This window comes from Aotus nancymaae, unplaced genomic scaffold (assembly GCF_030222135.1).
Source record: "Aotus nancymaae isolate 86718 unplaced genomic scaffold, 86718_ANA_hifiasm-v0.15.2.pri h1tg000161l, whole genome shotgun sequence".
NCBI lineage: Eukaryota > Metazoa > Chordata > Mammalia > Primates > Aotidae > Aotus > Aotus nancymaae.
Genome location: NW_026988576.1, coordinates 1,778,962 through 1,806,658, shown reverse-complemented (window position 1 = coordinate 1,806,658; position 27,697 = coordinate 1,778,962). Strand labels below are relative to the sequence as shown.

Below are 27,697 nucleotides of genomic sequence, written 5' to 3'. Positions count from 1 at the left end.
CAAGGATCTAAAACCAGAAATACTATTTGACCCACCAATCCCATTATTGGGTATATACTCAAAGGATTATAAATCATTCTACTATAAAGACACATGCACACATATGTTAATTGTAGCACTATTCACAATCGCAAAGACTTGGAACCAACCCAAATGCCGATCAATGATAGACTGGATAAAGAAAATGTGGCACATACATACCATGGAATATTATGCAGCCATAAAAAAGGATGAGTTCATGTCCTTTGCAGAGACATAGATGAAGCTGGAAACCATCATTCTCAGTAAACTAACACAAGGACAGAAAACCAAACACCAAACATTCTCACTTATAAGTGGGTGTTGAACAATGAGAACACAAGGACATAGGGAGAGGAACATCACACACTGGGGTCTGTTGAGGGGTGGGGGGCTAGGGGAGGGATAGCATTAGGAGAAATACCTAATGTAGATGATGAGATGATGAGTGCAGCAAACCACCATGGCATGCGTATACCTATGTAACAAATCTGCACATTCTGCACATGTACCCCAGAACTTAAAGTATAATAATAAAGAAAATTAATACTGAAAAAAAAAGAACCCAACTCTTCATATTGGTGACACAGTGCAATTCCAATTGTTCTGTGTGCCAGGCACAGTGCCGGGTGATGGAATACAGTAGTTAGCCAAATAGACATGGTCCCTACCCTTGGAAAAATTAGAACTACACAGACACAAACGTGGTATCTCATGGCAACCCTGTGAAGAATTGTTGGACTGGATGAAAGTGCTTTTCCCCAGTATTCTCAAGGCACTCAGCATTGGAGCCCACTTGGATAGACATTTCTCATAAATGGTGTGTTCTCAGCTTTGCCTTGATGAACAGTTTTGTCAACGGTTTGACTAACCGATGACATCACAATTATAAAATTTTCAGAATATATAAATGTGATGAGGACAAGTATAATATAAAACTAAAGGTGATGCAAAATATCTTGCGCTATAACAATGGATTGGCCTTAACAATGTGAAATTTAATAAGTCTGAAGATGGTATTCAGCCTGAGTTTAGCAGCACTGTATAGGGGGTGGGGACAGATATCTACATTTACTTGGCCACAGGCTCAATATGAGTCAAAGTTTAATATGACCATCAAAAAATCAATGCAAGTAGCTCACATTAAAAATACAATTTCTAAAATCAGGGAGGCAGAGGACTTATTTTACACCAGTCAGATTATACTTGGACAAACAGTTAGAGAAAGCCCACTTCAGAGGGACACTGAGAAACTGTAGCAACTGGGAAGTGAGAAATCTTGAAACTCAGCCTTATAAGGACAGTTTTGGGGAGTTCAACATGTTCATCAAAAAGAAGAAAAGACTTGAGTGAACGTAAGAGTTTTCAAAATTTGAAGGACTAGAAAATAGAAGGTTGGGGTGCATGCACGTGTTTGTGTGCGTCTGGATGTGTGTGTCCTGCTTAGAATACAAACAGCATCATGTACTCCTCAAAAGAACTCCAACTTAACTGCACCCCACAAGAAGGGCCCAGCCTACCACCGACCTCTACCACTACTGCAACATTTACCCTTGACAGAGATGCAGGGGAAGCAAAGAAACAGAAATTTGGTATTCTTCAGCAAGAGCCATCTCTTCTAATATTTTTCACTGTGCTTCACCTTAAACAACTGTATGCATTCACATTCAGGAAGAGCTCTAAGAACCAAATAATATTGTTAGTGTGTTTCATTTGAACTTTAACTTCCATTTCACTATATGCACTTGCCTTGCTAAGATTGGGGGTGCAGGGGGAGGGCAGCGTTTGCTGTGGAAGTTCTTTAGGGAAAAGTAGAGAACATTAATTGCTTCCTTGACCTTTAACTGTATTTGTCCTCTTGGGCCTCCTTGCATACTACTTGTAAATGTGGCACTTCTATGACAAGTCACCTAAGGTATCAGGGATTAATAGATGTTAGAGTACACTAAGTCCCAGGAGCATCTTCGAAAGTTCCAGTCTTTGATATAAAAACTTTGCCAGTGAATATTTACTAATACAACCTGACATCTTTGACTTTGCATGTTCTTTTAAAGGTTAGTTGGCCAGATTAGTGCTGCTGTCCTAACAACTACAAAGGGATAACAAATGAAATTCTGGCTTTTGACTGTCTCCTTCTGAAGAGTTACTTCTTTCTAAGAATGACCACATCTTTATCTTCATATGAAAATGAGATTTTAAAATATATAACTGAAAACTACTTACACTCCTAAAACAAAGGACCTTCAAAGAGATTTAATGAAATATATATAACCACTGCTAATCACATATACACTTTTGAAAGAGCACAACTCTATCACTCATAAATGGTAATGCAAAATGAGTTATACACCTAAGATGATCATGTATCACAGAAAGCATTATCAGGTGGAATAAAATTTAATTGATAATGCTTTATATTAATATTCTGTTTTGCATTTAAATATTATATGACTACTACAAGCATCCAATAAGAAGTAATCTTCATAAATTAGCATAATTTATAGCATGAAACCAAAATAAACTAAATTTGGCTGCTTAAAATAATTTGTCTAAAAGGGAATATGCTCTTTGTAAGTACTATGCTGATGAAATGATAAAATTTCTTTTGGAGGAATGATGATCAAAATGAAATTATGACAAGAAAAAAATAATCATTTGTCTAGAAGTAAATATGTAAAATTTTAAAAGCAAACATACGCACATAAACACATAATTATTTCCATCTTAAAACATTGCTTGCTGTTTTCCAGTGTGAACTTCTATTTAAAGATTTTGAGACAATAGTTTTTGTGCTTTTTGTTGTTCATGGGTTTGTTTGTTTGTTTGTTTGTTTTGAGACAGAGTCTGGCTTTGTCACCCAGGAAGTGCAGTGGCGAAATTCCAGCTAGCTGCAACCTCCGCCTCCTGGGTTCAAGCAATTCTCATGCCTTAGCCTCCTGAGTAGCAGTGACTATAGTCATGAGCCACCATGCCTGGCTAATTTTTGTATTTTTTTTAGTAGAGATGGAGTTTCACCATGTTGCCCAAGCTGGTCTCGATCTCCTGAGCTCAAGTGATCCTCCCGCCTCAGCCTCCAAAAGTGCTGGGATTACAGGCATGAGCACCTGGCCTTGAAGTGATAGTGTTAATAGTAATTATTTACTTAAATCAAGATATGTTTAATATTAAGCTCTGACAATAACACCACCCATTTCAGGACTGATAATAAGAATCTCTAAACTAGAATCTAATGGAAAGAGCTGTACTATTATAAAGGCATTCCTACAGCAGCCTTGTAATAAAAAAGGAAAAGTCTATGCTCCAGATAATTTACAAAGAACATATCCCTTAAACTGCATGCTCAGTTAGTTGTTAAATATGAGTCGAATATTGAGATTAATGAATTAGTAGATCATCTGGCTTTTAAGATTTGAAGAGCAATTTCCTGCAAATATTAATAGCATTGTCATACAATGGAATTCTAATATACATTTCTGAAGAATAATTTTTCCACATATATTCTTCCCTCATTATCTAGCACTTAGCCCCCAGGACAAATAACAAACACCAGATAATGTTCACAAGATTCTACACATCAGTTTCCCTATATGAAAAGCAGAAAACTTCTGATAACTGCACCTTTAGAAAAAAGCTACCTACTATAGTTTTAGAACATTAATTTATTGATGTATTTAATATTAAAACACAAATACTAAAATAGATTGTAAATAAACCATAATCAGGACAGAGTATTACAATATGTTGCTATCTTGGGCTTATCTATTTTAATGCTTTTTGATACAAGAAAAGTCTTAACACCATTTTCCTGCTATCCAGTCTTTGCTGATAGTGAATAAAATCTACCAGGTGCTCTTGTTCTCCTGAGAATTAAAGGGGTTTCAAGTATGAAGTGAAAAGTAGCAAGATTCTGCCACATTGTGATGATGATTTTCTTAAGAGGAAAATTCAGCTGCAAATTGACGTCAATGCTGGATTACAGCAAGCCTTCAAAAATAGAGGCTTTGTCTAAATTCTTCTCTTTCATACTTTTAAGGTCAATAATAGCAATAATAAATGGAAGGGCCAGATCACAGAAATGCACTTCCCCGCTCCCAAAAAAACCGAACTCTTTAATAGCTATGACAAGTGAATTCAAGCTTCCATTTGAGGGCTGTCATGAAAACCTGTCAGCAAAATTTAAAGTAAAATCCCCTGTACTAAATGAAAGAAACTGTCATTCAAATGAATCTTCTATTCAAAGATGAATGCCATGTGCTTCTTAGAAATGCCTACAGATTAAAAAAGTTAAAGATATTTTCAGATTAGTAAATGGTCATAGGTTTAACTTAAAAGATATAATTCTGAAAACCTCAGTAATGCCGAGGTTTTGGACCCTCCTGAGAAGATTCTACAAATATTCTCTGTCTGCTGGTCTGCTTAGTTTCAAGAATGTACAGAGGTTGTAAATCTAATCAAGTAGACCAAACAATGCTACATTTTGTTTTTACAAAAGAAAGAAAATGCATCTTTCATTGAGACTGCACAGGATGCAAGTGGAAAAACAAAGAACCTAATTTAGTTGTACTACATGTTTGCTACTGGGATCATGGAAGGGACAGACAACCAAACAAATGTCAATGAAACGATAAATGCTATAAAACAGGTCTTTCTAAAATGCTATAGGAAGCACCACCGGTTGGTTGAATCAGGAGAAGCATCATAAAAGAGGAGATATTTAAGCCCAGGAGCCGCTAGAAGATCATGGAGCGAGGGTGCAAGGCTAGGGGTTTGGGGCCAGAATCCCAAAAGACAATTTCTGACACCACAATCCCAAATGTTGAATCCTGAAAGATCAAAATCCCAAATACATAATTCTGATAACAATAATTTTTAAAGTTCTTTAAAACATATTTTCATTTTTAAAAAAGTTGAGAAACATAAAAACAGAACACTTTGGCCGGGCGCAGTGGCTCAAGCCTGTAATCCCAGCACTTTGGGAGGCTGAGGTGGGTGGATCACGAGGTCAAGAGATCGAGACCATCCTGGTCAACATGGTGAAACTCCGTCTCTACTAAAAATACAGAAAATTAGCTGGGCATGGTGGCGCGTGCCTGTAATCCCAGCTACTCAGGAGGCTGAGGCAGGAGAATTGCCTGAACCCACGAGGCGGAGGTTGCGGTGAGCCGAGATCGCGCCATTGCACTCCAGCCTGGGTAACAAGAGCAAAACTCCATCTCAAAAAATAAAAAAAAAAATAAAAAAAAAAAAAACACTTCATGGGCCACTTTATACAATAAAATCAGCAATAATAATATACAAAATTTCGCAATTATAAGCACTCAGGTGTGCTACCACAGTTGCACGGGTATAACAGTTATGAGTAGACAAACCGTATTCATAAAGAAATCACTTATATAATTTGGTCACCTGAAATATCCTGATGGACAACCTAAGTCTTTTGATGAAACCGATCAAAACCTACAATGGAGCTGGATATGGTGGCTCACACCTGTAGTCCCAGCTACTCAGAAAGCTGAGGTGCAAGGATTGCTAGAGCCCAGCCTGGGCAACATAGTGGGATCTCTGCCCCTTGCTAAAAAATTTAAATTAAATAATGGTTCACCACCACATATACAGTTTCCCAAAGAGCTGAGATCTTGAAAAATATTATCTTTCACAAATAAAGATGCAGAAAAAAATCCCTTTATTTATTAAGTTTCATGGTTTTTACATATGCACACAATGCTTACATACAAAGTCAGTGTTGTGAAAATGCACTTTCATGGAATCAAATTTTAAAAAAAATACATAAAACAAATTAGAACTCTCTAAAAGCTCATACAATTTATACCTCTAGTTTTGGAAATGCAAAGATGAAACATATAGCATAGTGAGTTGTAAAAAATAATGCTGATGATTTAAAATGGTGAGAAAAAAACTTTAGAAGAGGAAAATAAAAACCTTCCCAAAGAAACTAAAAAGAAAATTCAATATATGAAAAAGTGTATTACAGGGATAAAGTATGGGCAAATGCACAGAGGTAGCCCATAAGAGCTGGCTGACTTCCACGATCATTAACTCTATTCTGAAGTCTTGCAAGGAGATGAGTAACTGTTTCTTTTCTTTTAGAACATGGCTCTTCTTGAAGAATACATTCACATTGATTTTCTACATGATGCTGCACTTTTTGAAATTCTAATTTGATTCAATATACACCGACATGAGCATTTCCTATTAAATTTCCCATCTTCTGTGTCATTCTATGTTGTTTCGAGTACACAGAAATCCATTGCTCGTGCACTCATATACAGACCACAGACTTGGCTGAAACAGTACTGGTGATCAAACAGCAACACCATTGTGTGCCTTCTTATCCTACCGTGCACATAATTATTTCAGAATCAGGCCAATTCTGGCTTTAATTCATCAAGAGCTCAAAGAATTTCAACAGCTGGAAGGAATGCCAATGCAGACAAATAATGCATTTTAGACTAAAGTTTTCCCTGTTGCCATATTCCACAGGCAATCCACTCATCTGAATTTTCCGGCAAATGTATTGGGCTGAACGGAAAAAGAAACTGTTGGTAACACCTTGAAATCCACTTTTAGAAGTTTTGATTGCACCTAATTCCAAATGTATCATTATGGTTTGATAATTCAATTAGATGTGAGGGAGTTTGTTCTTTGGGGATTTCAACATTCAGGATCATGGCATTTGGGATTGTGTCTTTAGGAATTATAATAAGCATTACACAAGGTGCATATTGGTGAACTGAAGAAAATAAGCCTGAAGAAGTAGGTTGGGATTAAATTTATGTGCAACATTGACCTTTGTTCTATAAGGTGAGGAGAAGCCAATAAAGATTATTAGAACAGGAATTGACATGATCAGATTTGATATTTAAGAATTTCATTTGACAGCAGTAGCTGAAGAACTGCTGACCTTACTAGCCAATTAGAAGTCTTTTGGAACAAGCTAGATGAAAAATGACAAGAGTCTAAATGAAGGCAGTAGCCTTGGGTCAAGGAGCTAAGTATGAATTTGTGTGCTTTCGAAGTGGTAGTATGCCTCCCTTAGGGGCAACAATTGACATTCAAACTTGACATTCAAATCTGAGCTTTGAAGACATCTGAAGTAGACTGGTATATTAAAGAGTTATTTTTATTCAACACATAGAAAACATATTAGTCTTATCTGGAAGATAATTATTCATGTTACTTTTAAAATATTTAAAATGTGTTAAATTATTCTCATATTAGTAATTATATGTGCTATAGTACTCCAACTAGTATATTAAATATATTGCTTTGGACTGTAGTTCAATAGGTTTCTTAAAACAGTAATAGAATTATTCACATAAATTTCCATATGTATTAATGCAATACTGTTTATAAAAGCCATCTTACCCATTAATGTAACTCTGCAAAGATTTATGGAGATGCTCCTGAAAAATTTAAATGTGATACCTTGAGCAGAACATATTAGGTCCTGAAGGGAGTCAACTGATGATCAGAAATACAAGATCATTGCTAATGAGCAAATTTAAGTCAAACAATAGGCTTAGGTTATAGCTAATTCATACATTCACTCATTTATTAAGCACCTGCACACTATGAATTAGAAGGCAGACCAAGTGCTATAACAGAGACTCAGCAGAAGTGCTATAACAAAGGCTTCAGCAGGCAACTCAAAAATAGAAAGTTCCACCTTTCAGAGAGCTCAGGAAAGAATTATCTGAGCCTTCCTAATTATGAGCTTGTCAGTCAAATAAGAGAAGGGAAGACCTGTCATACATAGGAAATAACACGTGCAAAAGCCCACTGGCAAAAAGTTTCCTGACCAATTCTCCAACTTGGGAAACCCTGAGAACCAGAATGAAGAATAAATGAGGATACTAGCACAAGATAAAACACATTATGCCATGCTAAGAAGTCTTGATTTTATCCTACAGGTAATAATAAGGCACTGAAGACTTTTAAGCAGCAGACAAATGTGACAAGATTTGGATTTTTAAAAGATCATGCAGTACAGGTTACAGTGTGGAAAAAGAACTAGAGAGGGTAAAGTGAGTTGGCCCAGAGCAAGATAGCCAATTAGAAGGTGGTTAACAGCAGTCAGGAGCAGAGATAATGAAGACCTGAATCAAGGCAAGTGATGGTGGAAATGGAGTAAGTGGTAGGGAAACCTATCAGGGATGTAAAATCAATGAGATGTCACGATGAAGGGTGTGAAGGAAAGGGAGAAAATGAGGATGATTCCAGGTTTCTGGGTAGCCTGCAGAATGATGTCGCCATTGACTGAGATAGAAAATATAGGTGGAGGGGCAAACCAGCAAAGGAAAATTATTTTAAATACCTATTACTCTGGGTGTGCCACTCAGATTAAGAAAACCTGCCACAAGGAGCAGCATTGCCCAACACTGCCCACTGCTGCACCTGCCACTGTGGCTCCTGGGAAACCATGCTCCTCCTGGAGCTGCCCGCTCAAGCCAGCCAGCCGGTTCCTGTTCCATTTAGGACACTCCTCTAGTGGGCAACTCCTGCTCAGGGATTTTCATCGGTCCACCCGAGACTTTCTCAGAATTGTGTTGCAGGAGGAGACTCTTCCCACCCAATCTGTCTTCGCTCTCTCCTCTCACGGGCACTGGACCCACATGGGGCTCTGTAGGCTCTCCTTGCCTACTTCTGTTTTTTCCTTTTCTCCACAAATATTTCCTCCAATAAATCCCTTACATGCTTAGCCCCATTTCGGCATCTATGTCTTGAAGGCCCTAAACTGACACAAGGTAGTCAGTAGGATGTCAAGTAAGCAGCAGATATGAGAGACTTGGGAGTCATTGTGAGCAGAAATCACTGAGCCTTTTGGGCACGGATGAATCTTCCCCAAGGCTTCAGGCCCTTGGGTGACCCCACTGTCCTATAACAGATTGCTACCTGTGCTAAAGCTGGAGAGAGGCTGTTGGTATGAGGCAGGCAACATAGGATATTTAGAATAGTTAATGAGGGTAAGGTTTTAGACATTTTAGATTATAATATAGCCTTAGAAACACATAGAATATTTAGCACCCACCATAGCCCTAATTTTAATCTGTGTATAAATAAGTGACATCCTATAATTCTTGGATTTTCCTGCCAGTGTGGAAATACGAGCATTGAGCTATGGGTTTGCTCCATCCTTTCCAAGCACAGGATTCTAAGTATAAAAGACTTAGGGCAGGAAAAGTCAATATCCTTCAGTCCTTGAGAACTGAGTGTTCCTCTACTTGGTGATGTGATGCCTTTCCAACCAAATGTCACCTGATCTGCTCCAAGGGCACATCCTTAATCCCCTTAGCTCTATGTGTGTGAACATATTTTTAAAACTTTAATTGGCTATACAGATGATTACAGAGTGTGTTTGTTCGTATCATAAAACATTTTAATCCTAGTTCCATCTCAACCTTACCTTGAACTTCTTCCATTTCCTTTGTAATTTGCCAAATTATCTTTTGCACAGTTGAAACCAAGAGTTGTTACTAATGGTAATGATAATGATGTAATTTTATTCATAAACCACACAGAAATTGCATCTTAATTCAAATCATCTAAATGGCTGAGTTCTCTAAGTGATCAACTTAAATGGTTAGGTTTGCAAGAATTGCTTGGTAAAACTGTTTGTGTTTAAGCCAGGTGGGCTGCCAACACTGGGCATACACCCAGCTCTCTTGGTCAAAGGGTGTGCTCTCCTAGGTAGAAGCCACCTGGAATGGCCAAAAACAGAAAAACCAGGACTATAGTGTTTAGAAAACATCTACAGTGTGTGCAGATAAGGAGAGAATAAAAGAAATCAAGATAGTTAGATTTGTATTACAACTGCTCTATAAAAACGATTTTTCTAGTGTGTCAAGAGTGCATGTCTGTACTTTTGATCTCAAGAAAATGCAGGCAGTTATATTACATAACCCATGCAAAGTCACGCTTGATATTTAAGACTATATAAACATGGTAGTTCAATTTCAAATAACCACACCGGTAGTAGAATTCAAACTTAATCTCCTTACATCCAGAGGTCAAATTACATTATGTATTTGCCTCTAATTAATAGTTAGAAGGACCATAAACTCAGGCTACAGATGTTTGTATAGCCTAAATTCACCTTTCATCCAAGTACTAGTAAAAGCTTACAGTTTTTACATAAAACTATTTTTATCTCTCTTGCAAGCTTCGTATCTGAAATAAAATTTACTTGGAAATCACATCATACATTTAGTGTATAGCACTTGAGAAAAAATTGTATTCCCTATGAAGATCAAAAACCCTGTATATGCTTAGTAAGGCTATATATTTAATATATTCTGAGAAAAGTATCTTGAACATATCATCAAGATCGTACTATAGTAGATGACATTAAACATTATTCAAGATGTTTGCAGTCTTGCAAATATAAACCAAGACATAACAGACCATTGAAAAAAGTCCCAGCTCCCTTTAAGACATTAATGAATACTGCAAAGGTAAGACTTTATATTCTATCAGTTGTTTGTCTTGTTAGAATTGGTAAGTTACATAAACATAAAATGATTTACCTTCTTGAGCTTCTGAATCCATCAAGTAATGAAAGGATGGTTGGCGATATATTGATGTTTTCTTTATCATTTCTTGAAAACTAGATAGATAATACATTTAAAATATCAAATGGTAATAATTAATTCAAAATCTGTATGGAGTGCTTATATATTTTCCTAATAAGTTTAACTTCAAATATAGCAGACAAATTGATATTAAAATATTATATATTAACAAATCTGACTTAAGAAAGCCATCTATACACTATCCGGAACAAATTAAAATCACAACAAAGGTTCCTGGAGTCAGAAATCTTAAAAATCTACTAGAGAAAGAAAACATATTCTTCACCAGAGACTACCCCAAATGTAACAAAGAAAGCCATCATCTTCATATTGACTAGTAAGATAGCAATCCTAAAATAGATTAAATTGATTAAAACATTGAAAGTTCACTTGTTCCCATCAATGCGTCATTAGCACGTATGCAATGTCAAACAGCCTCACTGCCAGATAATCTTTGAGCAGTGTCTACCTTAAAGAGTCCATACTATCACAGCCAATATATTTAAAACTGAAGGAACTATTTATGCCTCTAAAATAGAGCAGATTATCTGAATAAATTAACAAACTGCTATTCAAACTTTAGAAAATAACAATTTGATGTTTTACTTCTCAATTTGGGGTCAAATAACTATTGCACTACCATGCATTAATATAGCACTCCTTTCTTCCAAGTAACCCAAAGCACTTTTCACAGCCACCACATTTTCTTTTACTGAATAGTTCAGTAAGTTAGAAGACATTATTATTTTCCCTACAGTTTGCAAATCAGGAAAACCAAGGTTAAATTATGTCATTGAGGCTACATAGCTAAAACGATAGCAAAACTGGTCACATGCTTTGCTCCCAATTTAGATCTCTTCCATTAAAGAAACAGGTCTTCATTATACGTGCCTGCCTTCAGGCTGGTATTTAAATGGAAAGCCTGGACATACCTAAACGAGTTAGCTGAGTTTCTAGAAGGTTAAAACACATCATCCACAATTTTTGTTTTTGCTGCTGAGACCTCTGGTAGTGACTGAAGGGCTAGCACCAAAGCACACAGTTTACTACTGTACATACTGGTAACGAGTCCAAGCAGAAGGGATTAAGATCCTGACAGCTGCAGCTTCCGTGCCTCTGGTTTTACAGCAGTGAGGCTGGAATGCCCGGAACTAAGTGGGCAGAAGGCTAGGAATATCCCACGTGAGTGTCTCATGAACAGATCTAGAAGTGAATACAACCCACTCCTGGAAGTGAGCAATGAATATTTGGAGGGCGTGATCCAGCTTTTAACTTGGATGCTAAGAATTATTCTAAGACTCTGTGGCTATGACATTCTAGGAAATGAAGGCCACATATTTTTCATGTCACTTACCTGCATGGGAACACTGTTTAAGACGCCAACAACCACATCAGAATGTGTACAGTATTGCTCTGCACCCAGGAATCAGACTACCATGATTCCTTCCTATTCAGACTGAATGGGCAGGCTGAAAATATAGGTCTACCTGTGCACCTGCCCAAGTGCATGTAGGTGTGCCTCTCAGAGGACACATACATTTCCCATGCCACTGGAAAGATCTTTGATAGAAAATTAGAGTTAACGATACAAGCAATGTAAAGTTAAACTTAGGGCTGTGACTACAGGTCTGCGTTGTATACACAGTTGAATCAAGGTCACTTTAAAGTATTGGAAAGGGCTAGGAGTTGGGAAGCCTGATTTTAGTTATTCCTGCCTATAATTAGATTGTGATTTTAAGCCATTTACTTAGTATGTTTCTTGGTTTCATCATCTATAAAACAAGGATATACCAGCAGGGTGCCCTAGCCTTTGGGAGGCTAAGGCAGGAGGATCATTCAGCCCAGGAAATGGAGGCTGCAGTGAGCTGTGGTCACACCACTGAACTCCAGCCTGGGTGGCAGAGCAAGACCCTGCCTCAAAAAAAATAAAAATCTTTTTAAAATGATATAAAAGTCATACAACCTATATTGGTGGGGTGAATATTATAGGTAAAAACATTCTGGAAAGTTCAAAGTCCTAAACAATACAAACTATTATTCATAGGAAGTTAATTTGGGACAGAGGCTACTCTCTTTTGGGCTTTTTAAAAAACAGGAATAAATGATGAATAAAGACCACTGTGTTTTTAAAAGATTTTTTGGAGAGACCATGCAGTCCTCACTGTTAGATCTCTTAAGAGGCAGAATCCCTAATTCAAGCATCTTAACCAACATGATGACAATGATCACTTAAATTATACTTAACTGTTTAACAAGTACATAGACTTCTGCCTCCAGATGTAAGTGGCTTATAGCAGACCTCAGCTTCTATTAAGAATGAGAAAAGCAGATTTTTAAACACACACACACACCCATACACCACACAAACATGCCTCCATTATAAAGTATCAGAGAGCTATGAAGGCAGCCAAGAATTCCAGGCATTGCTGTTTTGCTGTTTCTTGAGGAAGCCAAAGAGAGGACCATGTGTAAGGATAGCAGCGGAGCTTCAGGCAATCTCACAGAACTGTGGAGACAAAAGAAGAGTGTTTGTGGCCGGGCACAGTGGCTCACACCTGTAATTCCAGCACTTTGTGAGGCCAAGGCAGGCAAATCACGAAGTCAAGAGACAAGACCATCCTGGCCTACGTGGTGAAACCCCATTTCTAATAAAAATACAAAAATTAGCTGGACATGGTGGCAGACACCTGTAATCCCAGCTACTCAGGAGGCTGAGGCAGGAGAATCACTTGAACTCAGGAGGTGGAGGTTGCAGTGAGCCAAGATCAAACCACTGCACTCCAATCTGGAGAGAGAGACTTTGACTCAAAAAAAAAAGTGTTTGTGGCTGCCAAAACAGCCAGAATTGTGGGCCCAAGATCCCAGTAAAAGGGACAGAGAAGCCTGACACTTAGTGCTGACCTTTCACTCAAAATGTTTACTGCTTAAGCTGTTTAGGGCAAGAGGCTAATTTTTGAAGCATTCAGTGACAAAAGCAGAGCCAAGCACAAAAGAAGAAACATCAGGGTACTCCTGGAAAGCAACTTTCCTGGAATGAGGGAGAAAAATAGAAGTTGAAGTCTTACAGAAAAAACTGCAAACCAGCCTTGAATCCACTTGATTCTGGCTGGCTAGATTGAGGTGATCTTCCCCTCTGCTGCCTGTCAGAATACATTCTGGAATCCTCTCTACAGGAAGACTGACAGACCAACTGTTGGGGTCACTACCTGCGGAGGTTTGTCTTGCAGACTTTGACTTAGGGACGGATAAATAAAGTACACTGACACACAGAGATCATGCTTTGCTAGTTTGGCTGAGGGTCTGTGGCTGCTTACAGACTCTTTGGAGAGTGCTGTAAACAGCTATCAGCTGCTGGCTTTTACTAGCTAGACACTTGCATTTATTGAATAAAGTTTAATTGACAAAGGCTTGAGTTAACACTACTAGAGTGAAGAGATTAAAGCACAGGTTCTGATGCTTAAAGCAAACACTATTAGAGGGTAATATCTTTAGTCAACTCGAGATGGCTATCTGGCTTATAGGTTAGTTTTAAGACTACAGGAGTAAACAAGTTAGTTAGGTAAACTTTTTTTTACATACTTTGGCTATTTGTTTTACTTATTAACTAAATGTAAGGGGGATTTAGGCTGCTTTAGGCTGAAACGTCTACTGAAACTAGGAAAAAACTTTTAGGCCTTCTAAAAGGGTTTGAGACTATAATAAACTTTATCTACTATTTTTCCTTTAATATTTTTGCCACCACCTTGAATGAATTCCTACAGAAGATAGAGTGTCTACAATTTTTCATATAGACTGTTCAACATTCAGTCAAAATTTACCCAAGCATACCAAGAAACAGACAATACAAATAAACTCATAGGTGACCCAGATATTGGAGTTATTTGACATACTTTATAGTAACTGTGATTAAGACCCTAAAAAACAGATGACAAGAAGTATACCAGAGAACTGGAATCTATAAAAACGGGTCAAATAGAACTGAAAAATAACACTAAATGAAATAAAATAATATATGGGTTTAAGAGCAAGTATAGATAAAGCTAAACAAAATACTAATGAGCTGGAAGATAATAAAAAAGGCACATGATGATCATCATCCTAAGTAAGTTCTAGGTACACCAACTTAATGTGAATAACAAAAAACTTGTTCAGCTGGTATTTTAAACAGGAAACCTCTTTTATAGGTAAAATAGCACCCTGGACTTTTGAGTTAGTAGATTTTGGTTCAGGTGAGAAGTTTTACCTACTACATGGGTGAATTTGGCAAAACTGGTTAATGTCTCTAAAAGTCTTTCTCCCCTTTTAAAAGCATTATGTCTTGGTCACAGGATTAAGAGAAAAAAAAGATATAATATTAACTTTTATATAAATAGTGTTATGGAAGAGGTTTCTCAGGTCCTGACCTTCCATTTCCCCTTCTTCCTAGGCACATAGACTGGGTAGAAATTCCATTTTTGAGCATATATATCTAGCTGTGGCCATATGCTCAGTCCAGGTCAACGAGATGGAAGAAAAGTGATTTTTCGATTCACCCTTAAGACTTTCTGCTTGCCCTGAACTTTCCCCTTCTGGCAGGATGCAATGTAGAGGAAGCAGTCACCCAGTATAGACCACTTAGGCAAGACAGCACCCTACGGGTTGGCTGAACACAGGACTGAATGACCTCATGGCGCACAACTGCTTCATCAGCTCAGACTGGCCAGACTGTTGAGCAAGAGAGACATAATGTTCTAGCTTATTCGGACCATTATATATGAGCATCTGTTTTTACAGTGGCTTATCCTTTCCCCAAGCTAATACAGTGCAAAACAAATGTAAAGGTCTACTAAAGGTACCAAATCAAATTTTTTAGCAAGACTGTAATCCTACCTACAAAATATATATGCAGAAAACTCCCAGTAACAAGTAATTCTGAGAAATAAAAAACACGAAAAAGTTAATGTTCCCCTCCCCCTTGCCTCCAAAAATGTTCTGCTTCAAGTTCCTCCAAAGAAAAGAAACACGAGGAAAAGATTTGAGTTTATTTATGCAGAAATCATCATTGACTTTAGAAGGAAGCTGCTAGAGAAGAATGATGTATGCAGAAGACGTATTTGAAATTAGGAAGAAATAATGTGCAAAAGAAAAGCAGCTGCTGTTCTGGAGAAGTTCGGCTGACAAGTCAACACAAATGGAAGCCTAAAAAACAACATATCCAGAAGTCATTCAAAGACTGCTGGAAGTTATTTATTTGTATTTTGTTTTCATTGGTGGAGATTTTCAATTTGAAGGCTGAGGAAAGAAGTCAGGAAAGATGGAAATACTAAAGATGCCAAAAAGACACAGACTTGGGAAGGTAGCTTGGAAGGCAGAAAACCCATGCTTAAAGCAACTGGCAGCACTCTTCTCCAATCATTCTTAACTCTAAGCAACTGGGAGCTTGGGAATTGTTCTTGGGAAAGGTCTCTGCAGGAGCAATCTTAAAATAACCTTGGCTGTCCACTCTGAACAAACACTGTCAATAACAATCAACCCCTGCAGGCCATTCCTAAAGCTGACCCACCTACACCAGTTCAACTCTAGCTCCGAGCCTCCAAATCCATTTACACACAAGTCAGCTTCCGTCAAGTGAAGTCTTGTTGAAAAGCCAAACATAATGGTACAGAGGTTCCCATACACTTAATGCTCACAGGTAGAATGATGAGCCCCATTTAGGTTTCCTAATTATTTACTAAAACCACAGCAAACATATTCAAATATGTTCCAGCAGTGAGGTTCCCTCCTGCTATGATTTTAAGTGGAACCTGAGGGAAAATGCAAAGTCATGGGCAGCAGGGCTAAACAGCTGTGCAAAACTGCCACTTCTGTGGAATAAGAAACATGCGTATCTTTCTTCTCAGCTAGTCTGAATGTCAGAGGGAATGCCTATTGTGAGTGAGTGCTGATCAATAGAAATCTTTTTCATTTTCTAAACGTGGCCAGAAAGGATCAGACATTGTAAGATAATGAAAACATGAAAAGACAAAGCCTGTGGATACAAGAAAATATCCAATGATACTTGAAATATTCAATTAAAAAACACTACAAAAGTAAAACATTAAAAAATAAATGTCAAATTTAGCATTTGTATTTTTAAGAATCAAACACTAAATACAAAGACCGTGCAAATACAGTTAATTTTATTATGTCTTAACAAATTCATTACAAAGGCTGTCATACCTAATTATAGAAGATACATATTTTTTAATTAAGTTTTCCTTTTTCTTCCTCTTACACGTCTCAGTTTCCCTCTTTTCTTCCCAAACACAGATGTGGCAGTCACGAGGACTGTCTTCTCTTCCCCTCCATCGTCATCACTAGAGCTGCTGGTGGTCGCACCTCCATACTTCACAGGAACTTCCTTCAGTGAGTCCTGCAAATCTGAAGCAATGATTTTTGGCTCTTTCACTGCTTTTCTCCTTTGCACATTCATTAAAGATGAACTTTCAGCATCCTCACTTGAAGATGCGTCAGATGATTCTGAGGGGCAGGTCTCCCCCAAAAATCCACCACATGTATTCTTTCCTTTAGAATCTGAAAGCATCTTTCTTTTCAGGCTTGATGACTCTTTCGATGTATTTGTTATGCCTCTCTTCTGGGTTTTTCCTTTTGGCTTATCAAGTATCTCAAATTCTTCCTCCATAGCAACAGAAACTGCTTCTATTTCACTGGCTGCTGCTTCTCTCTCTTTCCTGAGCATACATGTCACAGCTCTGTTTAGTCTCTGGCTCTTAATACGCTTAGCATCTTCTTTCTCCTGTTGTGCTAATCTAAAGAAGGAGTCAATTCGGAGCTGTGTCTAAAAAAAAAAAAAATAACAAAAGAATAATAATAACAAATCAGACAAGTAAGTCAAGTTTCTAAACCAAATCAACAGGCTCAACCTTGATCACTCACACTGCATAAGTATGTCAGAGAATATTAATTCATTATCTCCCAAAAGCCAGTTCTCTCCCAATGAATTACTGATAGTAATTTTCACTTTCTAAATCATACCTAAAGCAGTACTTGTACCATCTCTGTCAACTAAGTCTTCAGTCCACATCTCAAATAAGGAATCTCTTCTTAGATATTCAGAGTGTTAAATATTTTTTCTGTAGCTAAACATTTCATATTCCTCAGGAGCAACACAATTTCATGGGGCCTGTTTCTAAGTCCTACTGTATCTTTCTTTTAAAAACATTATCATCATACAATACCTTTAAGAGGCAAGTTCACAGTATATATTAGCAACTGTAGGAAATATTCCTGCATTTATTCAGCACATCCACTTTTAAGAAGCTACTCTTTAAAAATAGCTACATATGGGTAAAGCTATATGCCTAATGTTCATCACAGCATTATTTATAAAAACTTGAAAATTAAAGGTCCAACAAGTGAACTAATTATTCAAATGTCTTTCATAAAATGTAATCTAGTCATGTGGAATTAAGACAACTATGCAGTACATAGAAGAAAATATGCTAATAAGTTGGGGGAGGATGAGATCTTTTAAGTTACATTTAGTATGGTCACAAATAAATGTAGGAAAATTTTTTAGGCTAAATGTTAACATCTGTATTAAAGAAGGTAAATAATAAGTAGTTTTATTTCCTTTTCTAATTTTGAAAAAATAAGAATATTAGGTTTTATAATGAAAAGGGAGATAAACCTTTTACCCTTTATACAACAAAATTTATCTGAAATTAAGAAGTCACCAGACGCTAAGCCAAACAGCTTTCCTTTTTGGTTGATTTAAAATGTTTCCAGTAAATAGTCACCCAAAAAAACAGAGAAACTTGTAGAAATGTTGTCTCAGTTTTGTTCATGTTTTTCAAAATTAACCAAGTGTAATGAAAACTGATTTAATTTAAATATATTATCTCAAAAGCTACACTCTCATTTCTGCTAAGTGGTTTATTTGTATGTATGTTTTGTGGGTTGTTTCTAGCGTGGGCGAAAGCTTATTTTGTGTGAGTCAGAACATACTCACAGATAAAGCAAGAAGGAGGTACCTAGGGGAACTGAGGTCATACGAAAGAGCTCCTGCCCCGCAAAAACCTCTCCTACTGATATAAAATAATGACTGAACTTCTACCTTTCAAGATTCATTTATAGAATTTACAGATATTAATACTTATAAAAACTTAAATCAGAATTGCTTTGGACTGAACACTTCCTTTTGTTAAAAAAATGAAAGTAATGCCAAAGGAGTAATGTATTTAATCAGAAACACCTTAGTCTGAAATCAATTATTAGACTGGTTTTTTTCAAAGAAAAAAATGAATATATGAAAGGACTCCAAAGTTCAGCCCTAAGAGTGATAATAGAAATGGAAGCCAAAGTCCAATTTTTCTTTTTCTATTTTCTTCTCTTCTCTCATCTAAATTATCCTGATTTCAAAATGTATGCTATCTGCCCTAAAATAAAGGAGTTAACTGGTCTTTAACAGCTGTCAACCACAGTCGAGTCTTCATCCTGAACTTAGGAGAAGAGCCCACCATGGTTACCTGCTGGGCATTGAGTTGCTTTAATACAGGAAACAGAGATTCATCTGTCTTCGTTCTGTTCCAGCCGAAATACCGCTGACAAAATATGCAGGCAGTTAAGACTTACAAATATTTTAAAAGATATTTAAACAAGTGATAAATAAAAAGATCCAAAGAACCCATTCCTGATTCTATTCCCCGTATGTCCTAAGATTTTCATATTTATAAAGATTAGAGTGCAAAAAGAAAGTAATAACAAAATAAATTACTCCAGCATAATCATCTGGAACTATGTTCTTTTCAATTCTCTAAAATAAAACATACTTAGCTCTCACTTTAGGACATCAAAGACTGTGACTATGAAAAAGGGTTACCTGGAATAAAAACAAGTTTCAGACATCTTGCATATTTCTTTGAGGAAAAAAAGTAAAACGTAGTTGGATTAATTCTAGTGCAAGTTTTGAAACATCTATCCAAATGATTACTTAAACATACATAGAAAGGAAAACCAGTAATAAAAAGAAGATTGGTCATCTTTCTTTCTTTCAGAATCAATAAGACTTAATAAATATTATGACAAATTTATTATATAATAATCCTTAGGTAATAAATATGTGGTTTTAGCTATGAATGCTTATCAATGCTTATTCAAGTAAAGATCTCTTTAAAACTAAGGAGAGGAGCCAGATGCAGTGGCTTGCACTACTTAGGAGGCTGAGGCAGAAGGAGCCCTTGAGCCGAGGAAGTGGCGGCTGCAGTGAGCTATGATTGCACCACTACACTCCAGGCTGGTTAACAGAGTGATACACTGTCACTTTAAAACAAACAAACAAACAAAAACAACTAAGGAGAGGGAAAAGGCAGTGAAAAGAGAGCGGGATATTAAGAATATGGGATTAATGGGATATTAAGAAAAAAATGATCCAAGTTTCTGTTTCCGAAGTTTTAAACCAAAGACAAATTTGACTAGGTGTTTCCTTCTGTTTTCAGAAGTAAAAGGATATTCTCTAATTTTGTCAAGATCAGGTTTCCCCCACAGAAATGATCCCTGCGAGTCATCCACCACAGGTTTGAGGTAAGCCTCAGCAACAGCTGGGTTAGGAAAGCCAGGGGTGAGCTGCAATGTCCGTAATTTTTTTTTCACTTTGGTGTCATGAGGATTAGGTCTTATCTTTGGATTTTTTTGAGCTTCATGCCACCATTCTCTGTAAAGTAAAAGAAACAATTACTTACAAAACAGTAAGACATTATGGTTCATGCACTATGGATAAACAACTAACCTTAGAACATGTAAACTAAAGTTCTAACTCAAATTATATGATACATAGAATATTTTATTATTTTTAGTATTAGCCACAATGTATAATAATGTCAAACATTTATGGAATGCTTCCTCTGTGCTTGGCACTGTGTTAAATATTTCACATGCCCAATAATCATACAAAAACCATGTCCTATCGTTACCCTCACCTCACAGAGAAGGAAACTGAACTCAAAAAGAAGTAACTGGCTCAAAATTTCACAGCTAGAATTGGTACAGTCTTCCTCTAGAGCCCACACTCATCATTGTATCACAAAAGTTACAGCTTCTCTAGGTCTATTTCTTAGCAGTAAAATGGAAGTAATGTATCTGTTTTATTTACCTCAAATCAAATACAATAATGTATCCAAGAATATTTAATAACATGTAAATATGCCACAAAAATGTTAAATTTTAAAAACAGATATATATAACAGATAAATATATATATAAACAGAGATAATATAACTCTACTTAAGTATAGCTGTAAATTCCAATTTTGGAAGAAACATATCTGAGAAAAGTAAACAGATATTTAAAAGAAATAACAGGAACAACTATTATTTGGCCGTGTGCTAGGCAATGTTCTACATGAGAACACAGCTGTTCACTTTCTTCTTTATATATTTTATTCGTTTTTCAATGTTTTCCATTCTAAGCCTAAACTGGCCAGATAAAGACAGCAACAGGCTCTCGGACACTCCTCCCATGATCAAGCGGGTCCGTGTAGCCTCCTCTTGAGCAGGGTGGGCCCATGGCTGACCAGTGTGAGGCCAGCTGTGCCAGGCCTAGGGGAGGTCCTCACCACTTCCTGTCTCCTGGACCTCCTGCTCTTGGCTGCAACATGCTGTGAGGAAGCCAAGCTCACAGTGTCCATCCAGGTGGCGAGGCCCCAAGACCGACAGCCACCGCCTCATCAGCCCTGCGGGCCATCTTAAGGGATCCTTGCGCCCAGCTGAGCTGTCCTAGATGACATGAAACAGAGACAAGGCGCCCCACGAGGCCTGGGAAAGCTTCAGAGATATGAGCAAAATCAGTAACTACTGCTGTATGAAGCCACTAAGGCTGAATGAAGGTGGTTTGTAATGCAGTGACAGTTGACCAGAAACATTTATACAATTAGGAAAAAATAAATGCCATAAAAGTTAGTAACATAATCCTCACCAGTTCATGCACTCAATGGAACCTGAAGAAACGCCCGCACCTCACACTCCCTGCTTCACAAGCTTCCTAGTAGAGTATTAGGAACCCACTCAGACCAGCTGCCCGGGCCAGGGTCCACCTGGCCGACGCAGGAGTGCCATCTAGCGTTGGAAATGACTAATTGTGGTCATCACAGTATTAACAATAACCAAATGCAAACAGGAAAAAATAATTTTTCTTCATTACTTTTACAACACTCTTTGCAGGAGTGCACTGGGGGAATACCGACAATTCTCCTCTACTTTACTTGCAGATTTTGCACTTTTGAAACTGTAATCATGACTGCCAGTTAGGAAAATCAGGGCACTTGTGAGCTCATCAAGCCAAAGCAACGGTTACCCCTTCAAGCAAGAGGGCCTGGCACTTCACATAAAGATGAAAGGAGGAAGGTGCCTGTCATCCAGCTGAGCTGTGGGAGTGGCGGCAACTGTGATGAAACAGAAGGATTCATGCCCAGTCCAAGGCCTTGGGGTAGAGGAGGGGAAGTTCTGTGCTATCCAGAAATTTAGCCCAGGATTTTCAGATATCCTTTTTCCTCCAAAAGAATTCCTAATTTTTTGTAAAATCTCCCCAAAGGTAAATGTTGGTAGCCAATTGAAAATTAAAGCTCAAGAGAGGAACACACCGTGTAGTCCAAACCAAATGTAACTACAGCTGAATTCAACCTGCAGGCCCAATGCAGCCCCACTCTAAGAATGAGTCACCAGCCAGGGTGCCTTCAGGAGAGGGGGACAGAAAAGAAAGCAAGGCCACATTCCGGTTTTCCCGGTTTCCCACCATCCTTCCTGCTCTTTACTCTGCAATTATCCTAAGTGTCCTGAGTCAGGCAGGGTGAAGGCTGCTCCTATCTGGCATCAGTGAGCTGGAACACCAAAGGCAGAAACTGCTCAAATATAAAAACAATTCGGCAGGCAACAAACGAGCAAAAACTGCTGAACAAAGAAAAGCGGAACAGCATAAATAGGTCATTCACTAAAACAGAAACACAAACTGTCTGTAACATAAAAAATTCATTCTCAATAGTTACCAAGAAACCAAATGGAAATGTCAATACCATTTTCACTTATCCTAAAATAATCATTAGATAAGAATCCAAAAATTAAGGACACTCAAATCAATGTTTGTGATACCTTTTTTAAAATAGAAATAAAAAAAGGCATTTGAGTAAATTAGTCCAGATAGACCCAAAAAGGGACTACTTGGAGCCATTAAAAATGATATAAATCTATACATCATTGATAACAGGCCTTGTTCTAACACCAAGTGGGTTACAGGTAAAACAGAAGTATATAGCATCATCCCATTCTTGTAAAAAAATATAATACACACACTCAAATGAGTATACATATATATGCAATGTACATGCATATACATGTGTGAAGAGAAGTCTAAAATTACATAAACAAATTGTAAACTGTAATCATTTTTAATATATATATATAATTTTCTATTATGTACTTTATTTGTATAATAAAGTTATTGGTAGGTTTTCAAGTTATTTACCTACTATGATATATATCTACCTAATAACTTATTCCCAGCATATAAATTTCCTCAACACTAAGAAAATCAGAAAAAGAGAAATGAAGAAAGAATAAAATACAACACATTGGTGAGTGTGCTATGACTGGAAGACTGCAATCACTACAACAATTTCGCAGTTCATTTCAGTGATTCTTATCACTGCCTCTTCAGACCAGAGCATCCCAGCATCTTTCAAACACAAAATATGTAACTGGAGAGAACACGAAAGGATCATTAAATCAGCCACCACCAAACAGCATCTCATGACATAGTGATGGTTAAAAGATGCCACCACAATCTTGTAAATATGCTAAAAACCACTGAACTGTACACCTTAAATCAGTGAACTTTGTAGTATGTGAACTACATTTCAATTTTTTTAAAAAGATGCTGTCAAGGATGGCAAAAACTACTTTCCCAGACATACTCATAACTCTACCATCTCAGAATCTTCACAGTGAAAAATATACCCCAAGAATAGCACAGCTCTGGGTTCTGGATGGAGGAAGACTTTGCCACTGAACACGTCACAGGATTCACACGATGAGAAACAGGACAGGGGTGCTGAATGTAACATTCCTAACATTATATTTCCAAGTCCCTTCCTGGCCGATCTCTCTCAGGACACTGAACACACAGACAAGTACAATTTCCTTTGCTTCTCCAGCACCTCTAAGAGTATGGGAGTCCTGCAGGGTATGGCCTATGCCTCACTCAACTCTCCAGGGCCTGCACAGCGTGTGACATCATAGCTGCTCTATAAGTATGTCACTGAATGAAAGGGCAACTTCTATGTTCCTGTGAAATCCACAGGACTGGCTCTGTACCCTTGAATAAGGATAAGCCCAGCACCACTAAGAAAAGAACTGACTCTAATTCATCGTCTCTAGAAAAGGGAAAACAACCAATACTTCCTGCTGCTTTCTCAGTGAACAATGATTTGTGGACAGTTCATGTTCTCAGTGAACAGTTCATGCTGTAAATACTAGTTCTATTTGCTTATTTGGGTATTTATACAATTATCTGAACTAAAGAAATAAAAGATCTTACGAGAATTTTAGGAGAGGTTCCAGGCCATGCCCAGGGAATTCATTGAGAATTTCCATGGCGGTTACACAACCCACAGTTGGTATTCCTTCAGTATAATCACTTCCAAGCAAATAGGCCAAATTTATTAACTTATTCCGGTCCAATCCTATAAGAGCAGCAATATTTTTAAATTTTTGTTTTATTAAGATTTCTTACAGAACATTTGTAAACATTTTATCATATAAAGCATATATGTGTATGTATCTATATCCGACAACCAAAAATATCTTATTATTTGAAAAGAAATTCTTTTATTAAATGGCATTCTGTTAACATTTTTAAAGTTGCATCCATTCTCATAGCTTTAAATACCCTCTATACGCTGACCCCCAAAGTTAGCTAATAATAAATAGTCATCATGGTTCAGAGAGACCCAGGCTAGAAAGCACCCACCTGGCTTTCCAGGAATATCTGTCCGGTGACAGCAGCAGCAATCCGTTCTCGCTGCTGTTTTTGAGCTTTCTAACCTGGGTCTCTCTGAACCATGGTCATATATTCAACTATCACAACACCTCCACTGAGTATCCAATTTATCACATTCAAACCTGAACGCTTCATTTCTCCTTCTCCACTCTGCTCCTTCCTTGTCTTACTGAAGGCAGGTCCACCCGACCAGCTGTCAGTACCTGGAAGACTCCTCAACTTCATTCTTCTCCCGCCCCACATCCAATCCACCTGCACACCCCAGCACACTAGACCCTGGCGGATTTCGGTGTCTTCCTGTTCTCTCACATTAACCTTGCCATTTCCTTCTCCTCCTCTCACACTGGCCTCCTCGCTTCCCTAGAACACACCGCACAAGCTTCCGCCTCAGCCCTTGTCACTCACTAGTCCCGAGGTATCTATCTGCAGCACTGGCTTCCTATATCCTGCAGGCCCCAGCCCTGAAGTTACATGAATAAAGCCTTTCTCAACAACTCTCTCTGAAACAGCACCTGCACTCCTGGCGCCTGAAGCTCACTCTCTCCTCTCCTTTACTGCTATATTTTCCTTTATGTCAAATTATGACTTATGTATCTGCTTATCATCTGTTTCTCCTACTATTTTACTCTCTGCTCTTTTCCCCTTGTTAAGAACAACTAGCATATAGCAGTCACCAAACATGTATTTGCTGGATGAACAGAAGAACATCAATGCTAGAAACCCTACTACACGCCCGGGCGCAGGAGTGACTCCCTCTACATCCCCTCTCCACTATGTGGTTCACTCTGGAGATCTCGGGTAACTAGTCAAAGTTTAACTAAGTCAGATGATTAACTACCTAAATATACTAGGACTTTAATTCCTTAATTCAACTGTTTAAAATTCTATTCCTCTATATAAGCCAAAGATCACTTATATGAAAATTTGTGATTTCCATCAATGCATCGAACTAGTTCCTTGGAAAGAAAAAATTCCTAGGACAAATTCTGAAGGTAAGTGTCAGAAAGTAATCAAAAACACGCTGAAGTCTTACCTAACTGATTGTGAAAGTCCACATATTGGTAATATTCTACAAACTTGTTTTTATTAAAAAAGTTTTTATAGACATGCCGTGCTCCAAACAGCCAGATATCACTGTCATCAGTGATGGTTCCAGAAGTCTGATCAGTCAGGTCCAGGATAGCACACTGTGCCTCTGCTTCCATAGGAGCCTGGATGTAGGGAATGCCGAACAGGCGCAGGAGTTCCTGCAGAGTTAGGGATACACAGTGACCCCCAGGAAGGGCATCACCAGGCCCTGAGCATCAGGTGAAGCAGTGCCTACCACTTCATGTAATGCATTCATTCCTGCAGTGTTACGGACACACAGTGACCCCCAGGGAAAGGCATCACCAGGCCCTGAGACCAGGGGGAGAAGTGTATACCCACTTCATGCACTGCATTCCCCCAGGGATCTGAGGGAGGTGGTAAAGGAGGCCCAAGCTGCCTGCACCCACCTGGCTTTCCAGGAACATCTGTCCGGTGACAGTAGCAGCAATCCGTTCTTGCTGCTGTTTTTGAGCTTTCAGTGAATTCTGTTGTTCTAAGAGGTTGCTCTCCAGAGTTTCCAGCTCCTCCTATAAAATGTTTTTTCATTTGTAGGTTTATATTAATAATCCAAATGAGTTCATTTGTTACAAAAAGCCTGCATTCAGTCTGACTGAAATTACCAATAAGCTCTTTCTCCTTATGAAATACTCCGCTGGATTTCTAAGCAAGACTCTGTAAACCACATGGAAAATGGAGTCTATCCCAAGCAGTAATCTACACAAAAACGAAGCCATCAGCAACCACAAGATGCACTGCAAATAGCTAATAAATAGTCATACAGCAACTCCTTAAAACTCAAAACCTACTTAACCTGGCTTCCTCAGCAAGAAGTGAAAACACAATGTTACAGTATTACCAAATCGATATCTTGCCATTCATGGAGTGACTCTTCCGCATCTTTCTCAGCTTCCTGTGGCTCACCATCCTCGTCCTCCCTCTCAGAGCTGTCCCTTGGGAGGCTCTCAGACTCAGCAGGGGCTTCTTCCTCCCTAGTTCCTATCAGTTCCTCTTCGCCTTGTTCTGAGGGAGGTGTGGAAGTTTCATGCAATTCTGCTTGAAGTTCTTCATCACTAATCACACTCTTCACTTCAATGAAACTTCCTGTACCAAAATAAAGGTCACTTCTTCTACAACCAAAACATTAAAATTATCCTGCAATAATCAAGAGCTTTCAAGAGGATCCTGAAAAATGCTACACCCTAAAAAGTAAAGATTTGACTACAACAGAAAACATGTAATAGTAGCATTATTATTAAATAAATGTGATCACAAATGTCTGTAACTTCAAAACAAGCCTTTTCAATTAGGTAAACTGGCACTGTCTTTGAAAGTAGGAACCTCTCTTAAGATTTGCATATTTGCCTTATATAAATATGTTCTAAGTTAACTGACATTGTTTTAAAAATTCAAAAAGGAGAATTATCAAAGTATACAATCATGGAAGTTGCTTGATATGTTTTTATGCTATTCACACAGCACAGAATAAAGCTGTGACTCAGAAATAGTTCTTCCCCTTCCACTTCCCTTCTCGCTTCTCTTCCTGTCCTTCCCTCTCCTTAAAATATATTTATTGGTTCCCTTCCTTCCCTGCAGGTAGAGAGGGCTAGCAAGGCCTGTCCAGCTGGGTTTAAAGAGACAAGTGGAACAGAGGAAGGAGCTCTCCGGGTCTGGGAACTGGCACCAAGGACACAGCTGAAGACAAGAAAAGAGCAGGGCCAAGGAGAAGGCCAGTGGGAGGGGGAGATGGTTATAAATTGAGGGAGAAAAAGGCAGATGTAAATATACTGAGGATAAGGGAAGCAAAGTTTCTCATTGTTAGGGCAACTATAAAAAAGAGGGACGCTAGACTGAACCCCATGATACTGGGTTGGAACTGCAGATATCAGTATAAACTCATGGATTTTAATACAGATGGACAAAAATATAGAGGTATGTTCACATAAGTGTGTGCATGTATATGTATACATAAATATACT

General features: G+C 38.0%; 2 protein-coding genes across 12 annotated transcripts in view; both read right to left on the bottom strand.

Annotated features, from left to right (window-relative positions):
- Positions 1–16,831, bottom strand: part of LOC110569582 (putative methyltransferase-like protein 21E) — an 88,614-nt gene extending 71,783 nt beyond the window's left edge. For 6 of the 11 annotated variants that reach the window (XR_010340885.1, XR_010340886.1, XR_010340883.1 and 3 more), the window contains exons 1-2: positions 11,248–11,482; positions 10,563–10,642 (exon numbers count right to left, since the gene is read on the bottom strand). Coding sequence is in view for 2 of the 11 variants with exons in the window: in XM_064371780.1 (XP_064227850.1) it covers positions 10,563–10,632 (70 nt within the window). In the remaining 9 variants the exon portion in view is untranslated. The other 5 variants (XR_010340888.1, XR_010340889.1, XR_010340884.1 and 2 more) reach the window with 5 other exon arrangements.
- ERCC5 (ERCC excision repair 5, endonuclease) overlaps positions 16,744–27,697 on the bottom strand; it is a 30,969-nt gene continuing 20,015 nt past the window's right edge. The window contains exons 9-15 of the mRNA XM_012440935.2: positions 26,578–26,822; positions 26,129–26,248; positions 25,666–25,879; positions 24,171–24,315; positions 20,098–20,298; positions 19,115–19,199; positions 16,744–17,424 (exon numbers count right to left, since the gene is read on the bottom strand). Of these exons, the coding sequence (XP_012296358.2) occupies positions 16,834–17,424; positions 19,115–19,199; positions 20,098–20,298; positions 24,171–24,315; positions 25,666–25,879; positions 26,129–26,248; positions 26,578–26,822 (1,601 nt within the window). The 3' untranslated portion in view covers positions 16,744–16,833. The remainder of the gene's footprint in view (positions 17,425–19,114; positions 19,200–20,097; positions 20,299–24,170; positions 24,316–25,665; positions 25,880–26,128; positions 26,249–26,577; positions 26,823–27,697) is intronic.